Source organism: Gavia stellata, chromosome 13, assembly GCF_030936135.1.
Source record: "Gavia stellata isolate bGavSte3 chromosome 13, bGavSte3.hap2, whole genome shotgun sequence".
Taxonomy (NCBI): Eukaryota; Metazoa; Chordata; class Aves; order Gaviiformes; family Gaviidae; genus Gavia; species Gavia stellata.
In genome coordinates, this window is record NC_082606.1 from 21424358 (window position 1) to 21449989 (window position 25632).

Genomic DNA, 25632 nt, shown 5'->3' on the forward strand with positions numbered 1-25632 from the left:
TGAATATGCAGTGTCGCTTAGTGCCGCGCAAGATCTCACTTTCCTTAGCGATCCTTCCCTCGTGTATCCGTCTGACATGAATTGTCATCCAGTTTCCAAGTAATTTACATGTTTTCACTGACATATAGGAAGTGTTTCCAGATTCTCACATTCCATGTTTTAGAAATCCCTAGTGCCAAAGACTGTAGGATATGCTGTGATTCAGATGTGTAGGGAATTTGTGTATGTAATTTACAGTAAATGAAAAGCTACACAAATAAACCATCTTCCCATGGGGGAAAAGAATGTTCTTAGTAGAATGATAAAATACTTTCATTCTTATGTTATGGGAGAAGATAGCTCTTGAAGTGGTTATTCTGACCCCATAGTTTACAAGAAAACATTCTTTAAATTATAATCACTGTTAAAACAAAGCTGTCGCAGAGACAGACACAGAAATCAGCTTTTCAAACGCGGCAGTGGAGCCAGCAGAGAACCAGCGGCTGCAGTGTCAACAGCCCTTCCTGCCCCGGCGTTCTCCTGCCTTCCCACTGAGGCAGAGCGGCCAAGTCACGGTCATGAGGGCCGGGGTTACGGCTCCACCGCCACCGGAGACACTCGCTCGGTCAGCACCGACGCCGCGGAGTGACAGAAGCCAGGGCTGGAGGCAGCGCTGGGGGTGCGCTGCCGAGACCGGGGCTGCGGCAGAGGCCCGGCTCCGCTCCCCGAGACCGGGGCTGCGGCAGAGGCCCGGCTCCGCTCCCCGAGACCGGGGCTGCGGCAGAGGCCCGGCTCCGCTCCCCGAGACCGGGGCTGCGGCAGAGGCCCGGCGCCGCTCCCCGAGACCGGGGCTGAGGCAGAGGCCCGGCGCCGCTCCCCGAGACCGGGGCTGAGGCAGAGGCCCGGCGCCGCTCCCCGAGACCGCTCGCCTTTCCCTCGGCGTGCTGCTACGCCCTCGGGCCCGGGAAGCGCTACCCGCGGCGTAGCACGTTGCCCCGAAGCGCAGCGCTGAGCGCTCCCCCGGGGCACCCCCGACCGCCGCTCCCCGCCGCCCCGCACCAAGATGGCGCCGCCTCCTGCAGCCCGAGGGGCGGCCCCGCGCCGTCCTTCGCCCCGCCCCGAGGCGCGCTCCGCGCACCTGAGTGCGTCATCGCCCGGCGCCGGAAGACGCGGCGATGCGGGGCCGGTTGCTGCGCGCCTGGCGCGAGGGGGTGAAGGCGGCGCGCGGGGCGGCGGGGGCGCCGCCATGGCGGGTGCTCTTCTTCGGCACCGACCGCTTCGCCGTCACCGCCCTGCGAGCTCTGCAGGCGGCCAGGTACCAGGGGACGGGCCGAGGGGGCTGGGGACTGCGGGGAGGGGACTGGGGCGTTGAGAGAGGGGCGGGGGGGACGGAGGCTGAGAGGGGGACGGAGGCTGAGAGGGGGACGGAGGCTGAGGGGGGGACGGAGGCTGAGGGGGGGACGGAGGCTGAGGGGGACTGAGGCTGAGGGGAGCACTGAGGCTGAGGGGGGACGGCAGGGGCTGAGGGGGGAGCGGCTGGGGGCGGTGAGGGAGGGCTGGGCACCGGGGGATTGGGAGATGGGGGCCGCTGGTGGGCTTCTGGGGCCATTGGGGGATGAGCTGGGGTCGGGGGGGCAGGGGCCGTGGGTTGGGTAGAGATTGGTAGGGAAGTGGGACACACACACACACCTCAGGGTGGGACAGGGGCCATGGTGTCCCGAGTGGGCCGATGGAGAGGGATCACGGCGGGGCAGGACCTGGGGCCGGGACCGTGGGGCTGGATGAGGAGGGTCTAGGATTGAAAGGGGGGAGCCGGGGTGGCAGGGCTGGGAGGCTGGGGTCAGTGGGGGGAGGCTGGGGACCGAGTAGGGGACAGGAGTTGGAGGAGCAGGTGCTGTGGAAGGGCACGGAGGCACAGCGAGGGGTGGAGGTGACCCGGCCTTCGCTTCTCCCTTGCTGTGTCTGCATGAGGCCCTCAGCGCCTTGTCCACCCCAGGGAGCCCAGCGAGGACTCGCTCGTGTCCAGGCTAGAGGTGGTGACCCTGCCCTCCCGCCTGCCTGGGGACCTGCCTGTGAGGAGCTGTGCCCAGGAGCTCCAGCTGCCTGTTCACGAGTGGCCACACACGGGACCTGTGGGGCAGTTTGATGTGGGTGTGGTGGCATCATTTGGACGTCTCCTAAGCGAGGAACTTATTCTGCAGTTCCCATAGTAAGTGAGTTGACAGGACATCTATTGCTGCTTTGTTAGCAAAGCTAGGCTCTGTTTTTGAGTCAGCACCTGTGACTTGTAGCAGGCGAGGTCAACTTCTTCCCTGGGTTCATCTGCTTAGCCTGAGCCCTAATTCTGTTGTTGCGAGGTTCACTGGTGTTCTTTAACACATTGATGTAGATCTACTCAAATGTTCAGCATAATGTGTTTACCTTTATTCCTCTCATCTCCCTTTCTGTGTTTGCTGAGAAACTGAAGGTTATATAGTGTGACTTTTCCTTTAAATGTATATTTAAACCAGTAACACTTCAGAAGGTCTGAGGAGTTAATTCTTACAGTAGTTTCAGTGTAATAAATGTTGCACACCCATTTACATATGGGTTCAGCTTCAGGTACTGTGCCTATTCTAATTTTAAAATATCTCAATTCAGTGGCATGCTGAATGTCCATCCCAGCTGTCTCCCACGATGGCGTGGTCCTGCACCAATAGTCCACACAGTGCTTCATGGAGATAAAGTGACTGGGGTGACAATTATGGAAATAAGACCAAAAAGGTAAGTTAGATGTGCTTCCCAAAACAACTCACTGCTGCTGTTGCCTCTCAGGACTTTAAATCATCACCACTTAAGTCATCATTTAAATCATTCTATGTAATCACTATTTTTCTTATAAATGTGTGTGTGTGTGTGTGTTCAATATTAAAATTTGAAACACTTAGAAACTTTCATCTGACCATATGAGACTTGCCACAAATACAGTATTTTAGAGTGCGTAATTTGCACTATAGGCTCTAGGCCTGTTCTCTAATTCTTAGCATTGTTACAGGGAGCAGACAGAGAACAGTCATACAGCTAGATGGATAGACTTGGTACAACGCGACAGAAACGATCTGGTTTTCAGGCTTCAGAGTTGCCTGTAACCTCCTGTAAGCGAAACAGAGGACAAGCAATTGCCTGTCTAGGGATGAGAGAGATTATATATTTCAGTTTCAGCCCAAACTCTGGCTTAAAAGGCTTGTGAAAACACATTATAGTTATCTTTTCTTTCTTAGATGCTTATCTGATAATAGATCTCAGGAAAGTGCGGAACAAATTTCTTCTGAATACTTCAGGTTGTTTCTTCTAAGATCTTGTGCTTCTGAACTGTAAATTGTGCATTCATATAAATCTCAGCTTGCTGAGGTGAATCTTGCTTGCCAAGATATGTCTGATATTATTTTCCCTGTGTTGTCTTGTGACCAAAATGTAATTTGACATTGTATGAAAAATGAAGTTTTAGAGGAAAAAAAAGGGTAATTAGTAACTGAGTTAAAGTACTGAATGTAGACTTTTGAACTGCTAATTGAGTTATAGCTTCTCCTCCAGTAAGCTTGCATGTTTTGTGCCTTGTAGGTTTGATGTAGGTCCAATTATTAAGCAAGAAGAGTTTGCTGTTCCTCCCCACTGTACTGCAAAGGAGCTGGAAGTGATGTTATCGAAGTTGGGTGCAAACATGGTAAAGTCATGCAAGCTAGTGTCACTTCTGATTAGTACCTTGCTTTTAACATGTGTAAACAGATTTCTTTTTAATGTTGTTCTGAGTTGACTGCAACTGTTAAGAGGAGAGTGATCTGAAACTTAGTGTTTGTGAGCACTTGGCCTTGTTGAGAGGAAAGCTGAGTGGTACGTGATAAGCTGTCAGTGTTGGTCCTGTGTGTTGCCGTTCTGTTTCTATTCAGTGAAGAACTCAAGTGCTTTGTATGGAAACAGTGGAGTTGTTTCTTTCATTGAAGTGAGAATCTGCTTTTTCATCTTAATAATCAGCTTTCGTCTTGTTCTAGGATTAATATAAGAGAGGAGATCTTCCATAAAAGAATACTTGTTTTTTTTAATTGTGATTCAGTGGGAAGAATGCCTTTAGAGTGTTTGTGTGTATAATACAAGTCGTCTGAATATACTGACCCAATTTTCTAAAAGCTCACAAGAAAGTTTCACTGATGAAAAATTAAGTACTTTATTTGTATGTCTTGGATTTACTGTTACGCTTAATAAATATACTTAGCTTTGCTAATAGTCTGTGCAAAATTTAATTTTGCAGCTGATATCAGTTTTGAAAAACTTGCCTGAAAGTTTAAAGAATAAAAAAGAGCAACCAAAAGAAGGAGTAACATTTGGTAGGTACAATCATATTTAATGCAACTTGTTCATTTTTTCTTTTATCAGCTGGAAAACTTAAGTTTCTTCCTACTGTGCTGGGTTATTTTTTTTTAGATACCTTTCTCAATATGGTCTCTTCACTGCCTTCTCTGTCTTAAAAAAATCATATAGAGGGAATAATGCTTCAGAATTCTTCTTCAGACTTACTACATTAATTTTTTTTTTCCAGTTGCCCATACAATATCAAAATCACTAATGATGTCACAAAATCTGAGTGAGTTTGTTATTCTTCATGGTTGTAACGCAGACAAAAGTGATAACATATATTTACAAGCATAGCTGTAACAGCGTCATGCAGTGCCATGGGTAAATAAGAGGACATCTGAGAATAAAGTATAAGTAATCCAAATTGAAGTTTTTACAAAATCTTTTCTCCAGTTGTTGTCTAAGGTACCTATGGCTGGATGATAAACTGCCATTGGTCAGGATAAAATCAGATTTAAAATAGGATAAAGTAGTACAGCTATTTGTTTGCAAAAAAATGAAAAACAAAATACGAAGTCTTCTAATTTCTTTTTTTTCCCCCTAGCTCCTAAAATATCTATAGCTAAGAGTTGTATAAAATGGGAAGAGCAAACGGCTGCACAAATAATTCAACTGCATCGTGCAATAGGAAGTATGGTAAGACAGTGGATTTTTTAACCCTTTTCTGTCCTCTAGCATGTCTGAGTTTGGTGTAGCTATTTTAACTAATGACTAAAACTTGTTTAGTTATTTTAGCCTCTAAAAGCTAGCATGTTTTCTAAAACCCCAGCGTAGTTTAGCATTAGAAGTGGAGTTAGAGTGGAGGAGAATTTTCATTAACTTAATCCCAAGTGTGAAATCACCTCGATAGTTTTGTGTTGGTTCCTTAGCTCTTAGATTCCCACTGATGCATTTGAGAGGGTTTCAGAGCACTGTATTGACATTTTTGCAGGACAGTAAACAGTGCAAACAGCTACAGTAAACAGCTGTTGTAGCTAGTTGCTTAACTCGCTGCTGCATATGCTAATGGTTTGCTTGTCAATGAGATGAGGAGGAACAAGGGAAACTAAATATAATAAGGAAAGTCTCTTATCTGGACATATACTTAGGTTTTTCCCCTAATGTTGTTATCACAAATATCTGGCATAAGAAAAAAACCTAGACGGTTGCCTGGAAATCGTGAAAGTATTCTCAATGTGTCATCTGCTTCTTTTTCCAGTTTCCTTTGCAGACGCTCTGGAATGGTACTACTGTTAAACTTCTGGATTTTGTGGAAGTGGATAATATCCCTGGTTTTGCTGGTATTTACTTTTAAATTAATCTGTTCAGTTAAATTTTCCTGTCTTTTCATACATTGACTTGAAGATAGGAACCAATTGTACTAAACAATAGCTTAGTACTGCTTTCTGAAACTCCAGTAGAATTAAGTTGGTCTCATATAGAGTGCACTAAGTTTCTGTGCCCAGAGATGAGCATAAGATAGTTTTTAAGGACATTCCTGCTTTGTGATGATGTTGAGCGAGCAGCAGGTAGAGTCCTGTGAATCCTGAGACTGGAGGATTTTAATCCTCTAATTAGTTAGGAGATCCTCTTCTAACGCCATTGTCTGGGGATCTCTCACGAGGAAAGCTGTCCCTGTTACTATCGCTTAAACTGTTTTCTGTAGTAGCCTGTGAGTCCGAGAGCCTTGTGGGCCAAGTGGTGTGCCAAAGCACACAGGGCTTAATGGCTGTTTACGGAGGAGATAGGGAGCAGTGCCTGAGAGTGATTGTTCTGATTCTCCCCTGATGATTTGAGTATAATAAAACACAGAATACAAGAAAAGATTTTTCAGCAAAATAGTGACTCAAGATGATTATCATGCTTGAAAGAGACATAAGTGTTTCAAACTTTTTGTGCTTGTTGGCATAAAAATGCAAAACAATCTTGCTTTGCTTTTAGATAAAATATTAAATGACTGTGGAGCTGTTCCTGGTTCACTACTATACCATAAAGTGTCCCAAACGTTGATCGCTCGTTGCAAGGTAGGTTTTTCCCATTTGTGTTATGTTTACTGCCCTAAAGAAGAGGTTTTTAGTATTTGTGTGTTACATAACTTTTGTCCTTAATTATCCACCGTTATTCACTTAACTAGTTTAGATTAGCATCAGTCTTTTTATTTGATGTCTTGAAGGATTTTTTAATTTCCACTAACAGGCTTTTCACTGGCAAGCAAGAATTTGACTTGTAATGTAATCATGATGACATTAAATAAAATGCGTTCTGTAAGCCAACCTAGCCACAGCTAAACGTCATAATTTTAAAACATGGAGGAATCTTACTGCCAATTTGTTGTTTTTATTTTTAGGAAGGCTGGGTTGGAATTAAAACAGTCGTATTAAAGAAAAAGCTCACAGCAGTTGACTTCTACAATGGATATATGCACTCTTGGTTCCAGCGGAACTCAGGGACATTTCATCAGGAATGCAGATTTCAAACACTCAAACTTAGCACGACAAAAAAGACTCTGAAAGAGAGGGAAATACTGGCACAGGATGTAAAACAATAGATGTATTTTAAAATGTGGAAGAAGATGTCTGTGAGTTCATAGTAATATAAAATATTTCAATGCCCACCTATAACATTCAACTTTGTTAAGGGCTTTCCTCCCAAAGTGTTTGATCTTACTGTCATCTGCATGTTTTCATCATGGGTTCCTGAAGATACTCAATTCTCTTTCCGCATCAAGGAAGAGAATCTCTGTAAATGCTGAAGATAGTGAATAAATTCCTGTTTCCACTGTTGGGCAATAAATTTATTTTTATACAATGTTTCCAAATAATTTATGTCAAATATCTTATCTTTGATAGGATGTCTAGCAAAAGAGTATCCATGCAGTGTTTTTCTTACAGCTTTGCAATACCTATCCGTGGAATATTTTCTAGTGAAATTAACAGATGGGATTTGTCTAGGATTTCTGCTGTACCTCAGAGTTTAATGCTCACTGAGACTCTTTAGATTGTCTAGTTTGATTTTCTTGCAGACCCTTAAAGTACGTTTGTACCCCCATGTTGAGATGAATAACTTAAGCCTTAGCTGGGAGCATCTAAGAGTCAACTACTCTTAACACAAACACATCCCTTACTTCTGGCTGGAACTTGAGGCAGCATCTTGATGTAATACTGTACCCGGAGCTGTGTGCAGTTGGTCATAGGCCTTTTTCGGGCTTGTTTGCTAGGTGGGGTTTTGTGAGCAGTCTGATGTTCTGCGTGATCAACCTTTCCTCTTGTGTTTTCTATTCTTGGTTATTTATATATTTTCTTTCACCAACAGTAATGTTACTTGACAAGTAACATTGTGGTGCTTGATGAATATACTGAGTAATTTCAAGCTTCCTGTTGATGTTGCAGAATTCCTCCATATTGCACTACTAGGTATTTCAATTAATTGCATAAAGGACTGGCTAATGTGCTTTATCGATATTGCATATTGTTGACCCCTTTAGTTGTAATATCCTGTAGTACTACAGGTTGAATCCACATCAGAGCTCAGCTGTATCTACATTTAAATCATTTCTATTCTTAGTCCCTCTGAACAACTTTGCGATGGACTCTAAGGAGGGAGGGAAATCTTGTCACGTGAAATGTTACAATCGTTCTTGATTGATGGAAAGTTAAATTAAATTTTATCTTTTTCCCTTCTTAATCCAACAGTCCTTACCAACTCTTAATTACAAGTGTCTTCCTGCATGTTCTCATTGTATAGTCTTAGTCTACCAGCACTTTGACTGCTGGAATTCAGTTTCAATACGTCTCAGATTTAGAAAGGGAATAAATGGAATATTCCTATTTTATGCTAATCTAAGATCTCATCCAGTTCTCTTAGAACCATCATGTTTATTTGAGCCTGTTGACTTTGAAAATGCTGTATATAGTAGGTACTATTTAATGTCATCCATGAATGCCAGCTGATTGGTTTTAGTCACCTGCATGTGATGTAAGCACATAATTTTTTCCCCTTTTAAATTCAGAAAAGAAAAATTTACTGTGTGTATTTGCTTTTCAATACAAGTGACTTGTTCTCATCTCATGATTCTGTTTCTAATCTATAAACTTGTCATTCACCTTGTTCAGTAGATATTTTTCTTTGATATCTTTAGCTTTTCTGATCTATGTCTTACCTTTTCTATTTAGTCATATTGATTATCATCTCTTCATTCTCCTTCTTGTTTTCCTATCTTGGTATATATCCTACTTAATTAGTATTTGTGTGACATTCATCCAGAAAATTCATGTTCTTTCTCTCTGATGAGAGAAGTTTACCTGATGAGGAGTTGTTAATCTAATCCAAGCTTTTCCTCAACCTGCCTTTGGTTAATGGCTCGTATGAGAAGGAGCATTTCATGTGAAGAACCCCAAAACTGATGACTGTCTTACTTTCTTGTCTTAGAAGTAATGTAGCACTGTGAGGGTAACAGCAAAACAAAGACTGGCCAGACCTTAGGAGTTGCTCTAGTGTTATTTGCTCAATTTATTCTTGCTTTTTCTGAATACTACTGAAGTGGAAGCAGAGCCACTGGAGCTATTCAGACTTGGGGAGGCACTGTTCTCTTAGCTTCATATTTATACCATTATCACTGAAGTTTTGGAAGCCTCAAAAGGGAAAAAAAAAAAAATTGTGAGAGTTGTGTAGGGTTGATGTTACAATGGGTTGGTTTTGCTCATGCTCATTCTCTTCCACTTGTCCTTTTGGCTCTTCAGACTTTTCAATGTATTCATGTCTTTTTAAGCAGTCATGTCTGGAACTGGAAGCTCAAGTCAGGTGTTGAAATCATGAGACATATCAAGGTGACAGTAGCTTGACATGCTTGAGTGTGACTCACTGAGTGAAAGAAAGCAAAAAAAATCTAGAAAAAAAGTGTTATATAACAAAGATTAAAATGTTTCTGAAAAAGCATCTGTTGAAGCAGATGCTGCGATATTTTTCTTTCATTGCCATTGGTCCAACAATTAATCTGCCTCTGACAGATTTTCCAGAACGCATGATTCTCCAAGAAATCCAAGCCTGTGAATTGGAGTCAAAAGCTGGAAACAACAGTTATGTGGAAGTCAGGCTCCTGTGGAGCATTCCTCTTGTCTTTGACTGCAGACTCAAGGGTGCAATTTGTGCTGCAGAAATTATAAACCCGGCAAGTTTGTTTCTAAGCAAATGATGTGTTTTAGTGCTTTGCTCCCTCCTGCCTGCTACTTGCAAAAGGTTGTGAAGTCATTTTGCTTTTACTCTGTTCAGATCAGTCTATGAAAGGTTAGTTATCTCCTTATGCCAATAGAAGGGATGCTGGATGGGTGGGTGGGGTTTTTGTGGGGATGGTGGGTGGGTTTGGGGGTTTTCTGGGGTTTGTTACATCACTGGTCTCAGTTGTATGGCTGCTTGCCTTGTGTTTTCCCAGCTGGAGCTTCTGGGAATCGGTTGTTTTTAAAGAACACTCATAGGCGTCATTGGAATTCAAACATTCAGTGTTTCCTGAGGATAAGAACATTTTCTCTAAAGCCTCTTCTCCGTAGGCAGTGAGGTTTTTTGACACTAATCAGCTGTATGGTAGGAGTCTGGCCTCAGGCATGCATGGTATCAGAAGCTGAATTAGCAGAGAAATGAATATACCAACCACCACCCCCCCCCCCCCCCCAATTTATAGATGATTTTAAGCACAAATGATAAAGACTTTCAGACTTACGAAGTATTTTAGTTATCTGTTAGCATGGGTGGCCCCAACTTTTCTGAGGTACCAGGTCCCCAGGCACTGGAAAATGAGTTGTGGTTCACTATGACCTGAGCAAAATGAACGATGGGATGTGACTCCCACAGAAACAATACAGTATCAAAAGTTCAGGCAATGTACAGTTGAAAGTTTTTAGATGACCAAACTGTTAAATGAACTGCTTTGTTCCTAGGAATGATTTTGAGGAAAATTGCTTGCAAGCTCTTTAACTCCTTTGCTTTTTGGAATCTGCTCTGGCATCGTGAAGTTGATAGCAAAGAACTATGTTTCTACCCTTTGCATTTCCAAAATGACAGGGAGCAAAGCAATGTTATTCTGGGTGGCATTAATGCTGCTCATTGGAATACCAACTTTCAGCCCGCAGCGTCTGTGTTAGATGTTAGCGTCGGACAGAACCTGTAGGGCGATCTGTACATCTCTCGCTGACAGTTTTAGATTGCCTCTCGTGTGAGATCTGTTGCTGTTAGTCATTGCTGGCAGGCGGTGATTTCGGTTCTAAGTAAAGCACAAAGCAACAGCGAAGAGGTTCCGTGCGTCTTTGGGGGAGTTGGAGGTGGCGTGTGCTCAGAAACCCTGTAGATGGTGCTCGCTGCATCTCTTTTAGGGGAAAACCAAGGTCAGCTGGACAGAAGATGGTGAAAATCTGGTACAGAACGTCTTCAGTTAGTTGTTTAATACCAAATAATGTCTAAACCACATTGTAGCTAGGATACCTGTACTTGTAACTTAATCTTTTGATCTCTGCAGGCTTCCTAGAATTGCTTTCTATGCAAGATGTTACCAAAGATTAGACAGTTCTTTGTTGCTTAACGGTTAATGTCCTAGCTCTGAATAGGCACAACTTTATCCAGTTGGTTTATGGAAGAAAAGAGGGTAAGATTAATTTATTCTTTTATGGAGAAAATCTTTGGCATGCTATTTTTGACATGGTAGAGTAGCTTTAAAGGGAATTGGTGTTCCCCAGGCAGCTGTTAGCCAAAATGCCTCTTTGGAAACTTTCCTTTCATCTAGCTCTGTAGGGATTTAACTCGGTAGGTAATGAAAATCTGATTATTTTTGCAGAACAGACAAAACCAAAATGGGGCATTCACTGATGAGGTGTGGAATAGCATGTCAGGGTTGACTCTGGAACATAGACATGGTGATTCAATCCCCAGTGCCACTGCTGAGGTCAAGTACAGCCACCCTAGCAATTGGAAAGTGATACTAGCAAAATAAAACAGCTGTCGTCCTCTCGGATGAGAGAGGGAAAGTAGCAAAGGTATTCATAAACCCAGCATCCGCTATGGCTCAGTTTGAGATCGCTGAAGCCAAATTACTGGGAGAACTGCAAAATGTTTGGGCACCAGAAGGGCTCTGGTGTTGGATAGGGATGATTTAATCTTGGATTTCAAATAAACGTTAGAGGGAGTGATGTTTCCTAGGATGCTGGGGACTCGCAGTTAGATGCATCTGTTTCATGATCTGAAACCTTACTATTCCCCCTGCTTCCTAGGAAACGTCTTTAGTCCTGTTTTCTGCTGAATAAATTACAAATAAACAAAAAGTATAAGTGACTAATCACAGGAGTACTTGAGAGTTTTTAAAAAGTTGATTGCAAAATCCCCGAGTAACTTGAAGTTGAGACTAGACAAGAATATATCTCCTTTTGTTTATCCTAACCGCTGACAGCCTGATAGCTTCTGGGAAGCAATATTTTTCCCTTTCTCAAAAACAGGAGGGATAGGTCACCAGATTTATCTGAGGGGTTGGAAACTAAGTGACCTTAATGGAAGATGCTTTGCCATTAGCCGCAAACCAGCCGACGTTTAGGAGCCAGGTCTTCTGCTTCAGCCTGTTTCTCGAGGTTGGTGGTCCGAAGGCTAAGGCCGAGGGAGGAGCTGGGTTGCAGCCTTCCTGCATTCCTCCAGCTGATGCTCTCCTTTGATATGTGGGAGTGTGGGTTAGGTTTCAGGTTGCAGAAAGGACATGGCCATACACTGGCCATAAACACAAGCTGGAGAAGTCAAAACTGACATTGAACGATAGCGTAAAACTTGTGTAAGTGGTGGATGCCAGGACGTGCTGTAGCTTTTCTCCCGTATAAACCTTCGTAGTGTATTTGGCATGGTGGCCCATCAGTAACAACAAAGTGTTAGCGCTGAGTGGTGGTTGTTGGGCCAAGGCTGTTTTCTGTTGATAGTGCTTAGGCACCCGTGTTTGAAACCTCTCTGTCTTGCTCTGTATCCAGTGTACTCTGCCAGCAGCCTTCTCCGAGAGCTCAGGGACTCGGTGAGTGCAGAGATTAGTTTGTTCCTCCAAGTTGGAGTTAAGCTGCAGTGGGGGACAGTTTGGGGAAACTTGGAGACCTTCTTGCTGTTTCAGGCTGTAGGGCTGTGACCATTTCATTCCTGTTAAACAGACATTTCTCCCCAAAAGGGAGAGCCCTGTACTCTGCTGTGTTTGGCTCTGGCAAGCCCACATGCAGCAGAGGGACGAGATCCCGAGCCTGCTTTCATCCATGTATCTCCTGGGTTGGTCTGTAGAAGTCATTTGTGTTACTTCATCCTCAAAGTGATGAAACTAAGTTCAGGATTTGGCTGCCTGTCTGCAGAGGAGGAGGGGAGCAGAGGGAAGAGACATTTCTCTGCGAGTCTGCAGCGCTAGCCAAGAGCTCTGCGGGAAGGTCCAAGCTAATGCTCCCCACTGGCTGCCTTGGCCCCAGCTCACACCAAGCCCTTGCAGCAGACTAGACACAAAAGAAAACACACAGAGTCTAAATTCATTGGTATGAAGAGGATGTGCCAGACTATTCCACAGCTCTTTCTTTTCTGATTCTTTTTGGTAACTGTCAATTTGCATAAAAACATGGATTATTAAGGGTTTTTTTTTAAATCTTTTTAAGCATAATGCAGGCTGCATAGACACTCAGTCCTGCACAGCTCTGCGTTTAATGCCTGGGATGCCCCACGTCAGACCGGAGAACCCGTTCCGAAGTTTGCTAAAGGCTGTTGAGAGATTCCCCATGCCCTTAATGGGCTGTAGGTAAGACAACATAGACCTAGAACTGGCTTCATACCCGTAGAACGTGATCGGGTAGGAGAGGGAAGTCGACACTTGAGCATGTGTTTGCATTCCAGTTTTCATCCAGTAGCACTGTCTGGCTTTTCGTGATCCCTTGCTGGAAATTTTGGCATTGAAGGCTTGCTGGCTTGCCTGCACCCCAAAAATTTTTTGCCAGTGGTGTGTTTGGGTGTAAACACAGGATGTCTTCTGTGCTGGTGAGGTCCTCGATTCCGTGCTAGAAGTAGTGGGGGTTTGGTAGCGCAACTTAATAGGTCACTTGGAGATGGATCACTGTCTGTCTGACCCCTTCTGTGGCCATCTGTGCCTTCAGCTAAGAACAGCTTCTTGCCCAGCAGCGTCCTGCTCGCTGCTGCTGAATGTGGAGGGAAGCCTGTTTCCTCCCTGTCTCTGCACTCCCAGCCTTGCTCTACATTGCCTGGTTTCCTATCATCATCCTTAAAGCACGAGTTCCCAGCCTTCTTTTTTCCCCCATCTTGTCCCACTTTGGGAGCCCTGCTGCTGTCTCCTTAGTTCATCCCTTGCCCTGACCTGCTGCTCCGCTTCTCCCAGCACTGTTGCTGCCTCTCCACATCTCGAGCTGGGGACAGATTCCCTGAAAGCAGCACGCCGTGGTCAAGCCCTGAACCTGGGGGAGCACCAGCTACCCACCAAACCCCTCACCCATACCCAGGATCAGTCTCACATTGATAAAGCCGTGACCTGTTTGTGAACAGAAAGGTGAAATTTTGCAGGTTATTTGGTCAGCTCTATACATGGTTTACTTGGGCGTGTCAAACACAAAAACAACACAGCATTGTCGACGTTACAAAATTACTTTTTTTTATTAACCTACCCTATCATAGAGCATGGATTTTCTTGTCAAATAATGCAAGAAGCAAGAGAAAACTGTAGTTTTATTCTTGTGGAGCCTACAGATCCATATGGCTTCTCCGTGCTATCGAGCATGTGAGTTTTTAGAAATGCAGCTGCCGATAGTTTAGCTTGAATACAGTCATTCTAAAACAAGCTAGAAATAAATAAAATACTTACATTTCAAGTACAAAACCTTGCAGTTGAATTCAGTATGAGGAAATCAGTTTATTCCTTTTCATGTTACCAACTACTGTACAGGTACTTGGGCTGGCAAAGTCTGCAGATGCAGAACAGAAGAATGTTTTATGTACATGACTTAATTGAATTATGTGTTTAGTCTTCCCTTCAGGCTATCATGTGAAGCTGTTTAATGTCAGGCAGAAAGAAGATTTTTATGGATGCTATTAATAAGACATGAAGCCACTACTGCTACGGGCCCCCAATTTTTGCCTTATGTCTTTCCTTTCTGGTGCAAAAAAAAAAAAAAGTGCACCTTAATTATGTCTCAAAAATAATGACATCTACCAGCTTTGAATTAGGTTATTAGCAGGTAGATGTTACTTCCAAATTATATTTAATCAAGTGCGAGCAACTTTACCAAGGCTTCTATACAGCTTTAGTATGTGGGAGAACGTTGACCTCTCATCAGGATCCTGCCTTGGGTGGTTCGGCGGCTTGCCGGCTGTCTTCGGTACGTGGGCCTCTCCCCTGGCAGAACCAGTATGGACTGCTGGCCCGAGTTCCTCTGAGACTGGAAGATGCTTTGCTCCGCTGCGCTCCTCTCCGAACAGGTGAAAGTCAACCCAACGCCGATGTTGCTCTTCATGGTTCTGGAGGTGCCATCAGACGTGCCATCAAAACACCGGCCCAGGGCGATTTCCTTGGCGATCCTCGGGTCTTGGTCAGTGACAGTGTAGATGCCGTAGTTGTGTCCCAGCGGGTCGAGAGGAGCCAGCATTGTGTACTCGCTGGAGTCGTTGTTTGTAGCCATGGGGAGGTGGTTCACCAGGTACTCGTGGAGCATGCTGTTGACGCTCTCTCGGCGGCAGCTGCCTTGCGGGACCACTTTCACGAGCGTGCGGTCCACGCGGTCTTGGTCAAAGAGCATGCCGCTGCACTTGAACTCCAGGCAGGCTGCCGACACGTCCGGATGCTCAGAGTCACGAATGCTGCGGACATCCCTGATGCCATAGAGCTTGCCAATGGTACGCGGATGTGTCCCACCCATGTTACGAGACCTTACGTTCACCTCTTGGGGTCCATTTATTTTTACTTTAATGTAGCAGGCCCTAAATTCCATGGGCTTGGGCCACCACGCCAGGTAGTCATCAGTCCAGCTCATGAGGTCATCTTCACTGAAGGGAACAGTGTTGTAGTCGTACCGGTCTCCCTCTATCCTGTAAAATCTGAAGTGAGCAGCGTTGTGTGGAGCTTCCTCACATTCTTTTAGGTTTTCGAAGGCATAAATAGGGCCATTGTTCTCTTCTGGGGAATTAGGGCTTGGCTTGGCCATGTTAATGCTGAATGCTGTTTTCTTAGTGCTGGAGTCCTCGTGGTCTGTTCTCCTGTAGTTGAGCTTGTTGAGGTACGGCTGTGGGACTCCAATAGCATTAGGGTTGAGTTTGGGAGCAGAGGACACAGCTTCGAGCTCTTCGCCCCCCATGCTCGCCAAGATATAAGCTGCGTAGGCCTCAGGGTTTTGCTCATCGCAGAAGGCGGGCACGCAGGCGCCGTTGGGACCAGTGACCACACTGTCAAAACGGCCCCATGTTCTGGGGTTGGAGGAGAACCCTGGTTCTGGCTCCGTGTTTATAACAGAAATCACAACCCCTTGGATCTGCTCGCTTTGCAGAAATCTCTCGCTTCTGTATGCCCGGACTTTGACGTAACACCGTCTGCTCTCTGGGACGTCCAGGTTAAAAAGCCGCCTTTCTTTGATCTCCATGTTCCCAACCAAAAAAGTTCTCTCCTCCCTTTTGCGCCGTCTGCTTTTCTCAAGGTTGAAGTCCCCTTCTTCCTCCCATAATCCTGTCTCCGGATTCAGCGACCAAAGCTTCATTTCTTGCAGGTGCTCTGGCATCTTGACCTGAGCAGCATCCAAATGAACTTTCACCTCCTCTGCATTAAGAGACTCAGTGCCGTGTTCGTCAGTGAAGTCCACAGAAAACATGCCGTACGTACGGAGCGGGAATACGTCTCCTTCCTCGTCTACAAAGTTCAGGTCGCTTTGTGTCACTGCGGCTGTTGAAATGTTTCTTGGGTCCAGAAATGTCACACTGGCTTTCACTTTACCTCTGTAGGCTTCTCCATTTTTCCTATAAAATGCATTGGGAGGGATTTCTAATTCGGCGATTGGATCATCTTCTTCCATTTCTCCCAAGGAAATCACGTTGGTTTCGGTGGATTCCAGTGTAACGGGGGCTTTCTTTCTTAGTAGCTTGATCTCGTGAAACACAGCACCTCCATTTTCCTTGAAGGGCAGAACTTTTGTTGTGTTCACAAACTTCTGCAGCCGATCAACAAAAGTTAGAACCAGTCTCTCCGTGTCTGCTGGGACGTGGATGGAGAAGGTTCCCTTGTAGCCGGTCATACTCACTCTCTTGTTCCCCATGTAGATGTGGCCAAACCTCAGCGGCTCACCATTATCTGCTGCTGTGGCTCTGCCTCGAACCGTTGTTTTGGTCTCGGTGCATTTTTTGCAGCCGCATTCTGCGACGACTTTAGTGGGGAGAGTGTACCCGTTGCAGGAGATGTCTCTGGTTTCCATCTTGGACACCCCGCAGCAGTAGGCGACGTTGTCCTTACACCGGAGACCCTTATCCAGCTTCCCAGCGCAGGTCTTCGCTGGGCACTTGCCCACGTCGTAGTAGAAGGAGTTGGTTGCTTTTTGGAAGCAGTCATGCGGAAGTCGGATGAGGTGGCTTTGGGGTTGGGAGTTGCAGGCTGCCTCTTGTCTTCCTGTTGAATAGGATTTCTTAATGAGCAGCATGAAATAATTGTACAGTCATCGCTATGTGGTCTGAAACCCTCAGAGCTAAACGTTGCTTCCGATAACAGTGAGGTTTCCACAGCCATAAAACAGATGTCTTGCAGGATTTTGGTTAGCTAAATTCATCTGGCCTCTGCTTCAGGTGCTCAGCTTTAACTTTAGGTACCTGATTAAGAGCAGAGCTGTCCCAGCTCCTGCTTACCCACCACTGCCATCCAACCCACCCTCGGCTAGATGTTCTGCAGCTGCCTGGCTTTTTGGCTATGAACAGACCAAAATGTGTCCCAGGGTTTAAAAAAACCACAAAACCAAACAGAAAAACTCACGCTCAGGCAGCAAGTGCAGTGAGAAATCTGCTGAAACCAGCAGACTGAGCTTGTCGGGTCACCTGCAATCCAGAGCTCCAGTTTGTAGAGAGCATCTGGTTCGTAACCAGCTCACACAAGCTTATCTGCTAACAGATGCATGAAATAAACCCCAAATATTTTTTCCTGCGACTTTTCTGTCCTGCGTGTATCGCAATTTCTGGTTTCTGCACCCCGCCACCTCCCCAGCTGCTTGGAGAGCATCACGCGCATTTTCTCTTACCTATGACAGCCAGCTTGGCAGATTGGGACTTTGCCGACCCCCCGGCACTGGTGGCCTTGCAGAAATATTCTCCTGACTGGTCCCTGTTCAAGTTCTTCAGAATCAGGTTGTTTTTATATTTGTATAAGGAGGGATCCAGAAGTGAACCGTTGTGGTACCTGCCAGGAACAGGCAGGCAGTTAAGGGGACAGAGACTGACCGCCTGGCCGGAGCAGAGCGATGGCCTAATCCTGCATCCTGCTGCTTGGATTTTGCCAGCCCGCTTGCCTCAGTTTCCCCATTTGTAGTCTGGCTAGGTGGCATCACCTAAAAGTTATTGCCCTTCCCCTGGCAGTCCTGAGATGTGGCTGCCAGGCAGCTGGCAGGCGGGCAGAGGGACAGTCGTGCCTGCTGAGGTTTTTCAGACTCTGATTTGTGGGTTTTTTCCAGTAAGTCCCTCTGCAGATGACATTACCGCACCTGCGAGAAACGCCAGCTCTGCACATCTTGAGGAAACCATCATCTCCAGCAACCAGTTCTTGGCGTGTTTAGCCGTTTCATAGCTAAAAACCCACCTTTACGGAGATAGTAAGGAGATAAAAATTGAATCTGTGGGGCAGGTAAGAATTCTGGCGGATCAAACTCGAGTTCCTTACCAGAGGTAGCGGTCGGGAGCCGGGCTCCCGAGGGCATCGCAGCAGAGTGACACGCTCTGTCCCACTCTCCTCGCTTTGTCCTCGGGGCTCCTGAAAATGTAGGGTTTGCCTGCGGGAGAAGGAAAAGGCATTCTCGTTACTCTTCCCCTCCTAAAATCATGGTTTATTTCTGATTACTGCGTAAAGCCTCCCGCATTCCCCCCCTTTTTGGGGCTACCTGATCGTTGCAGCTGCACTTGGATTGCCAGGTTTCTTCTGTTGCTCTCGGGCATGGTGACAGTCGCTGTTGCGTATTTAGCCTTCTTTATTTTAAGGGTGTTTTTGCCATCGGGGCAGACTCCTGGGATCCTAAACATGCCCCTGTTATCAGCCGTTGTCAACAGCTTGAGTTTCTTGGCTTGCAGGTAGACCCGGGCATCGGCAGCGGGCGACCCGTCCTCAAGGGAGACCTTCCCGTGCAGGGTCGCATCCTCGCACATGCAGGCGTCGCATTCAGCATTGACACGGCCCATGGGGCAGGTGATGTTGCAGGCTGGAGGAGAGGTACGCGGGTCAGAAAGCAGCCCCAAGTCCCCGTAACGCTCATGGCACGGTCTTGTGTCTGCTTTTAATTTAGATGCAATAAGGCAGATACTGCATAAGGAATAAATTGTATCCAAAACATATTTTTACTGATTATCACCAGCTGTGCGTTAGAAACACAGAGACAATGCAGTTTTGAACCTGACAATTAGTAGAAAGCAGCCACGTGGATATAATTACAGCTAGGAACTGTTATTTACCTTCCCCAAAGGGCTGAATTTCAGGGAAATTTGAATCCAGATCAGCATGTGAGCTCTTAGCTCAACCCTGGCAAAATTACAAATCCAAATGCCTTAAACTTTGTAGGTTTCTGTTACCAACTCATGCCCAAAAGTCATGACTCTGGTCTGTCTTAAAAGCCGTCTCCCCTTATTCGATGGTATCCTGGCATGGGCAAGACATAGGTTAATTGTCAAATGAGCGTTATCTGATGGATTTAACGAATGGTCTCCCAAACAGTCATTCTGAAACAGTTTTATTACCTATAGTAATTAATCCTAAATAATAATCTCTGTCTCTTCCCAATGCAAAGGCTCAGGTCATTCCTTTTACAATCACAGAGCATCCCTGCACAGCAGCTACCTGCTAATTTTTTTTTTTTTTTTTTAATAGCTGGAAATAAACAGAAGAAATCAGGGAAAACCCAAAACAACTTTCCTGGAGAAAATGTGGACTATTTTCAGAGTGACTTGTTCAAAGGGGGATTATAAGAACAACATAATTAATTACAAGCCCCTTTAGCAGGAGCTGTGGCAACTCAATATTCCTAACTCTTCTTCCTGGAGATTGCATGGAGGCAGCTGCCTGCAGTCGCTGACTCCACCTTGAGAGCTGCTGTTACAACACGACTAACAGGATTTTTCCTATATCCCCAGGATCTTTATGGGTCCTTGATGATTCCCCATACCTGGGTCCCCCCTTCATCTTGCTATTTGGCTCTTAACTCCCCATGCTCTGCTCCCTCAGTTCTTTCCAGCCCTGCTTTGGAAGGCACAGACGTCACAAAATTTGGGCAAGGGAGAGAAAGATGGTAAAACGGCAGTGAAGGGAGTACAACACCTATGCAGCGGTGAGGTCAGGACATTGTCCCCTGCCCAAAAGTGAGGTTATAGGAGCACCTGAGCAAATATGTCCAATGCAGAGCCGCCCTTCCTCAGTTGCTTCGTTACAATGCACGCCCCAGACGCGCTCAGCTAGGCAGGATCTGGTACGCTTCTGTACACCGGTTTGGCCACACTTTCCTGAGCACTCGCTCCATTTTGACCATGGAGACAAAAAGTGTTTTGAATCTTGCACCAGCGGACCTTGAATAACATCAGTGGTGTGTTACTGAGATGCACGTTAACACGCATCGCTGCCCGGAAACAGGCAGTTGCTTTCTTAGCAGCTTCTATATAACAGCTTTTATATAGCTCAGACTATGCATTTGGATATTGCGCACCACATGGATTAAACAAACTCAAAGCACATTCAGGGAGCTGGGAAATAAAGCATGAGAAGGCGCCTGAATGCTTCTGACTTGATTCCCCACAGGCTACCGAATTCAGGATGATTAGGATAAACTCGAGGGGAGCAAAGTGCATGCAGCTCATGCTTAGTGTTGAATAACTTAGGCTTAAAGGAAATCAAACACACATTGTCATTTAAATGCTGTCTGAGGGGCAACGCTTGCCTGCGTTTCAAATGTGGTTAAGTAATAAAAAAAAACACACCCCGAAAAAAAAGAGGGTAAAATTGTTGGTATGACCACGGTGAATGTCTTTAACCACACTTCAGCATATGTTCTCTATAGGGGAAGTGTGTGTCCTATTGCGAGCACCAGTTTTACTGTTTGCAAACAGAAGCCTAAGATGCTACCAAGTAGGCTGAGCACACAGCTGATTTGTAAAACACAAAGAGGGTTTATTGAGAGTTTAATATGCGGTTAGATTTTTAAAGGAATTTCTTCAACCAGGCTACTAGATGGTATTCACTTAAGCTGCTTTGAATGGATGAGATCCACTCCAAGTCTGTGGTTTGGGTTTATTTTTAAATGACAATGTTTTAACAATGTTTACGAGGACGCGCTTGTGACTAAAGTTTCTAAAAATGAGGTCTCTTGGAAATGTGTGCCGTGTCATCTCCCACACCTACTCTTCCACCCGATTAGTAATAAACCAGGTTGGGTTCTTTCCTAGAAAGGCAGACAGGCACATGGCTGGACTATCTGAATAGCGATGGTTGAAGACGGAGCCCTGGCTTACAAAAGCAGGTGGCTGGAAAAGACCATTTAAATGAGAGCAGCCACAGGAGTGTCATGTCTGGTTTGGAGTGAGCACTTGGCTTAGATGGGCGAGTTTTTAACCTGTTGGCATCTCCAGTTCAGCATCCCGAGTGGTGCATCCATAGACCTTATTTAGCAATTTGGGGGATGCAGAAGGAGGTGGGCTTGGGGAGGTGGTCCCTTCCCAGGCGGCACACGGATAAATGCCTCTCTGTATTTGCCCCAAGCAAAAATTTAACGTGCAACAGATTAAAGTGGCGTCTTGGTAAGATTTTTTTTGTAATGGTTGGACTTGATGATCTCACAGGTCTTTTCCAACGTTAGTGGTTCTGTGATTCTGTGATCCTAAACTCGTTTGGGATCAGCTGCTTTAATCTGCAGGGCTAGTGATGATAAGAAAGGAGGAGGGGAGTCCTGTGGAGGAAAATGGCATTATATGGCTCTGGGTAGCACCTTGACAGCAGAAAAAGCAGAAAGCAAAGGAGGGAGCAGAAGCGGAGGGGCTCGAGGGCTGGCAGGGATGTGGGGAGGGACAGGGCTACCCCGCGGCACCGGCCGGCAGGAACGTACTGCGTCTGGCGTAGGCGAAGGTCGGGTCTCTCCTGCGAGAGCTGCTCCTCGTACCTGCGGGCAGAGGACGCGCGGGGTGGTTCAGGCGGGGTTCCCCTGCTCCCCGGCCAAGCACCAGTCCCTCCCGCCGGCCCAGCTGCACCGAGCCCGGCTGCTCAACCCGACCAGGTCTGGCACACCCTCTCCTGGAGGCAAAAACTGAGTTTACAGCTTACTGCTGCCAAGGGCGGATGCTTTAGTTTCCAATTGCTTTGATCAAAACCTCAAGATTTTGCTTTATTTCTCCCTAGAGAAGCAGGAGTCGCCCCCTGCTCTGTGAGCCCCAGCCTCAGCATGGCTGCCTTGTGCCATCCACTTTGAAGGGAAAACAATTTTCCTGGTAGTTTTCCTAAAAATACCTCTCAGCAGGTGGAGGGGACCTCTCTCTGAGTGTCCGTGTTTTCGGTGCTTTGATCCTCCCCAGCGGCTAAGAGAGCTGCGGGGAGCGGGATGGGAGGCTGGGAAAGTCTCCTAATCCCTCGGCTACGGCATCAGCATGTCCAGCCCTGTCCGTCCCTGCTGGAATTTAAATCCTGAGTGCCGGGCAGTGAAGCTTGAGGGGCCAGGGTGTCTCCTGGGGATTAATAAGCAGAGCGAGCTCTACAGGTAATTAATGCCCCACGGGCTTTAATTCTAAAGCAATGGTGTGGCAAACCCCCCCGGGCATGGGGACAGGCTGGGCAGGGGAAAGGCAGGTGGGAGCGTGTGCTTGCCCATCCCTGGGCTCTCCTCGCCCGCGCGTGCCTCCCGCAGGAGTCGGGGCTGTGGTCACACACTTGACCTTCACTTTTCCAGGAGAAGAGCCAACAGCGTGTGTCAGCGATAGCCAAAACCCTACAGGAGGTCGCGGATGATTAACATTTATTCCATTGCCTAAATGTCCTCATCTACTCAAATAATATTGTTCGGTTGTAAATTACGGCTGAAAAAAATAATACGCGTGCGAATACCCCTTGTCCCTGCAAGGGAAAGCCGCCCGAGCTGGGAAATAACTTACTTTCCAAGCTGAGCATTACCAGCGGGCTGAAGGTTTTCTGTCCTATCTGGATCCTGCTGAGGGCTGGTTTCAGAAGCCTTTGACCTAAGGGTCAATAAATTAGAGATTAAATTAGTTTAATAATAAATTCATTAGATTCAAGGGATTGGGTGTACTTAGGCTCAGTTTTTCAGATTTTCCTTTGGATTGTGGTTGGGTAGAGCCGCCAGTTAGAGCTCCTGTGGGATGCAGTGCAGGAGATGCCAAGTGAAGTGTGCGACAGAGATGTCCCACAGCATCACTGTGGCTTAGGTAGGATGCAAATTTGCCATTTCCCTTAACACCCAACAAAAACTATTTTTGTGCTTTCTGTGTTAAAGCAGCTCAGATCAAATCATCTTTTTATAGCTGGAGATATAAAATATATCCTGCCTCTCCCTGCGTGGGGAGAAATGAACCCAAGGTGGATGAGGTTGGTTGTCGCTATGGGACATGGACTGGTTTCTGCGCTTGCTGGCCGCCTTCGTGCCTGAGGGGATTTGGTGGTCGTGTCTGGTTCCTGGGGTGCTTGCTGGGACCAGTTCCATTTAAACTGGGGAGCTAAGCCCAAAGCTGCCCAGCACCGGCTCTCGCTGGTGCCCAGCTCCCAGGGGCTCAGCAGGGCTTCTGGGCATGTCCCCAGCGACAAATTGACTCTCCCTGTTCTTATCCCCGGGCGTCTGGCCAGAGCACTTCAGGACAAAATTCCTCTATAGCCTCAGAAAACAAATCCAAAGAGCCTGCAAACACGTTTTCTCTGCGAGACCCACCAGAGCAGGGGGGCAGGTTGCTTATCGCTCAGCGCTATGGCATGTGTGACCCGCAAGAGCCAGCAGCGGACAGATCCTGCTGCTCCTGAGCATCTTCTCCTGGAGGAGAGCAACGTCACTGCTTCCCCATGGCTTGGCTCCGAGGCTGGGGTTGTTTTGTGCTCGGGTGCTGGATAAGGCACCGGCCAGGGTGGGTCTGCTTGGAGCAGAGGGGAGCCAGGACGGGAGCCGGAGTGCGGGCTGGACACCGCAGGGTCTCGGGGCGGCAGGCAGGGGTGGTCCCAGCACGCCCAGTGGGCAGGGGGGCTCATCCCTGGTCAACCAGAGGCTGGCTGACTGGCAGACAGGCTTTGCCTATGCCCTGGGGGCTGAACGGGCGCCAGCCCTCGTCTGGAAGTCATTTGGCCGGGCAAATGCCGTGCTGACCCAGAGCAGCATCCGGCATGGGTGTCGGGTCCGTGTCTGCTGGCTCAGCGGCCACCGGCGGACGTGCCTTCATGCCGGCGTGCCCGCGGGCGGGGGACAGCACGGTGACAGGAATAGAAACGTTTAACCTTCACCTATAACGGACGTGGCTCCCAGGAGGAGGAGGAGGAGGATCCATCCTTTTGCCGTGATCATCGTTGTCTCCAGAGGCGACCAGGGGCTTCTTGGAGTAGCCACAGCCGTCTCGCGCCTTCCTCAGACCTGCAGAGACAAGCCCGGCTGTGTTGAGGCTCACCCAGGGTCCTGCTGCCTTCAGGGAGCTTTTCCCAGGCTGAACAAGTCCGAAACAGGCCGTGGGGCTGCTTATACTCCCTGCCCATGTACCCACCCCAGCAGTCCCCCACTTACCCCCCAAGGGGGGAGCAGCAGAGCCTCTGCGTCTGTGCTCGCGTCCCCTCTGCTTCTCGCTGTCACATTTGAGCCCAAATCTATTCTGCAGAGCGCCGCTTTGCAATGACATCTGCTTAAAGCACCTTTTAACAGCTTAAATACTTCTGCAGGGATGCTCTCACAGCCCACGCGGCTCCACGGGCCCCCCGGCACCCTGCTCTGCCCCCCACATGAGCAGGGACATCTCCATGTCTCCATCCCTCTGCCTGCAAACTGAGCTTAGTGCGAGGATAGCATCGTATCCCGGTACATCCCAGGAGCGTGGGGAGGGGGAAGGCTCCTGAGCGCCTCTGAAAGTGGAAAACCCCGTGCACAGGCCAAGCTTTTGCTGCAAATGTGAGCAAGAAGCCAAATATTTTCCTTTTTCTGCATGTAGAGATGAGGGGCAGAGGCTTTGTGTTGCTCTTCCCCAGCTCAGTGACTTCAGATTTTAAGTGAGTCCCTTAGCCCTGCGGCGTTAAGTATTTAGGTATTTAATTTCTGGAGGTACCCATGGAGCTGGTGTTATCCCGAGTGACACCAACTGGAATTCCAGGTGTTTTATTTTATGCACCCCAAATTAATGAACTTGGCGGGGGGGCAGAAATATTGCCTCAGCCTTTCAGTGCCTCAGTTTACCCATAAAATGAGGCTGACAAAGAGCAGCCGGCAGCAAGAACGCCCTGTTATTTGTAAGAGGCATTAACCATCCCCTCCGAGACAGGGGAATGTGGGGCTAGGAAATACTTTGATTATGGCTCAGCAGATCCCAGTCAAGCAAAAATAACAAGCAACACATGAGCAGTGTTTTGTGGGCTTACGGCGGGTCGTGAACTCGCAGCCAGACAATAACCAGGAAAAATTAATCCAGGCTGAAAGCCTGTTTCCCACTCGGCAGCTATTTTGGGAGCTGGCTGTGACTTGTTCGGCGCTGGGTTTGGAACGGGATGCATCCCTCTTTCCCCGGGACACGCGATGCTGGGAAAGGGGGGGTTCAAGCAGCCGGATCCTGGCGACGGGGAGGGTTCGGCATCGCCTGTGTCCCCTCTCTGGCAGGGGGCTGGGGGAGCCGGCGCAGGATGGAGCCACGGGAGATCAAACAGCCCCGCGTGAGCAAAGCACCGTCCCCCCTCCGAACCCCCCGCTCCAGCCGTCCCCATAACCCTGCCCCAAACCCAATATCTGGGATGAGGAGGGGAGAAGCGGGACGCAGCGAACCGCATCCCCACCGACGTTTTCCAGACCACAGCCTCTGCGCCTTCATCTGCCTATCAATTAATTTCCACCTCGCCCTCAATCACAG

The 25632-nt window shown here is 47.2% G+C and overlaps 2 protein-coding genes across 2 annotated transcripts; one reads left to right on the top strand and one right to left on the bottom strand.

The window, feature by feature from the left end:
* The first annotated feature begins 1154 nt into the window (after window positions 1–1154).
* On the top strand, window positions 1155–7116 carry MTFMT (mitochondrial methionyl-tRNA formyltransferase). The gene is made up of 9 exons (XM_059824135.1): window positions 1155–1294; window positions 1976–2188; window positions 2620–2742; window positions 3580–3682; window positions 4265–4340; window positions 4913–5004; window positions 5567–5648; window positions 6289–6371; window positions 6695–7116. Exons 1-9 carry the CDS (start codon window positions 1155–1157, stop codon window positions 6893–6895), a joined length of 1113 nt encoding a protein of 370 aa, XP_059680118.1. The 3' UTR covers window positions 6896–7116.
* A 6910-nt stretch (window positions 7117–14026) lies between these two features.
* CILP (cartilage intermediate layer protein) lies at window positions 14027–24121 on the bottom strand. The gene is made up of 8 exons (XM_059823971.1): window positions 24035–24121; window positions 22687–22770; window positions 21651–21704; window positions 19936–20121; window positions 18453–18767; window positions 18236–18344; window positions 17601–17758; window positions 14027–16981 (listed from the first exon to the last, which is right to left on the bottom strand). The coding sequence occupies exons 1-8, from the start codon at window positions 24093–24095 to the stop codon at window positions 14640–14642; spliced, it is 3309 nt and encodes a 1102-aa protein (XP_059679954.1). The 5' UTR covers window positions 24096–24121; the 3' UTR covers window positions 14027–14639.
* Window positions 24122–25632: the final 1511 nt, after the last annotated feature.

Bases quoted from the DNA above. Each gene is read 5' to 3' on its own strand.
- MTFMT (XM_059824135.1), top strand. From the start codon at position 1,155: ATGCGGGGCCGGTTGCTGCGCGCCTGGCGCGAGGGGGTGAAGGCGGCG. The intron at 1,295-1,975 runs GTACCAGGGGAC...TGTCCACCCCAG, and splicing joins CGAGCTCTGCAGGCGGCCAG to GGAGCCCAGCGAGGACTCGC. The intron at 6,372-6,694 runs GTAGGTTTTTCC...TTTTATTTTTAG, and splicing joins CGTTGATCGCTCGTTGCAAG to GAAGGCTGGGTTGGAATTAA.
- CILP (XM_059823971.1), bottom strand. From the start codon at position 24,095: ATGATCACGGCAAAAGGATGGATCCTCCTCCTCCTCCTCCTGGGAGCC. The intron at 21,705-22,686 runs GTAAGTTATTTC...CTCTGCCCGCAG, and splicing joins GGTAATGCTCAGCTTGGAAA to GTACGAGGAGCAGCTCTCGC. The intron at 17,759-18,235 runs GTAAGGAACTCG...TGTTCCTGGCAG, and splicing joins GCTCCCGACCGCTACCTCTG to GTACCACAACGGTTCACTTC.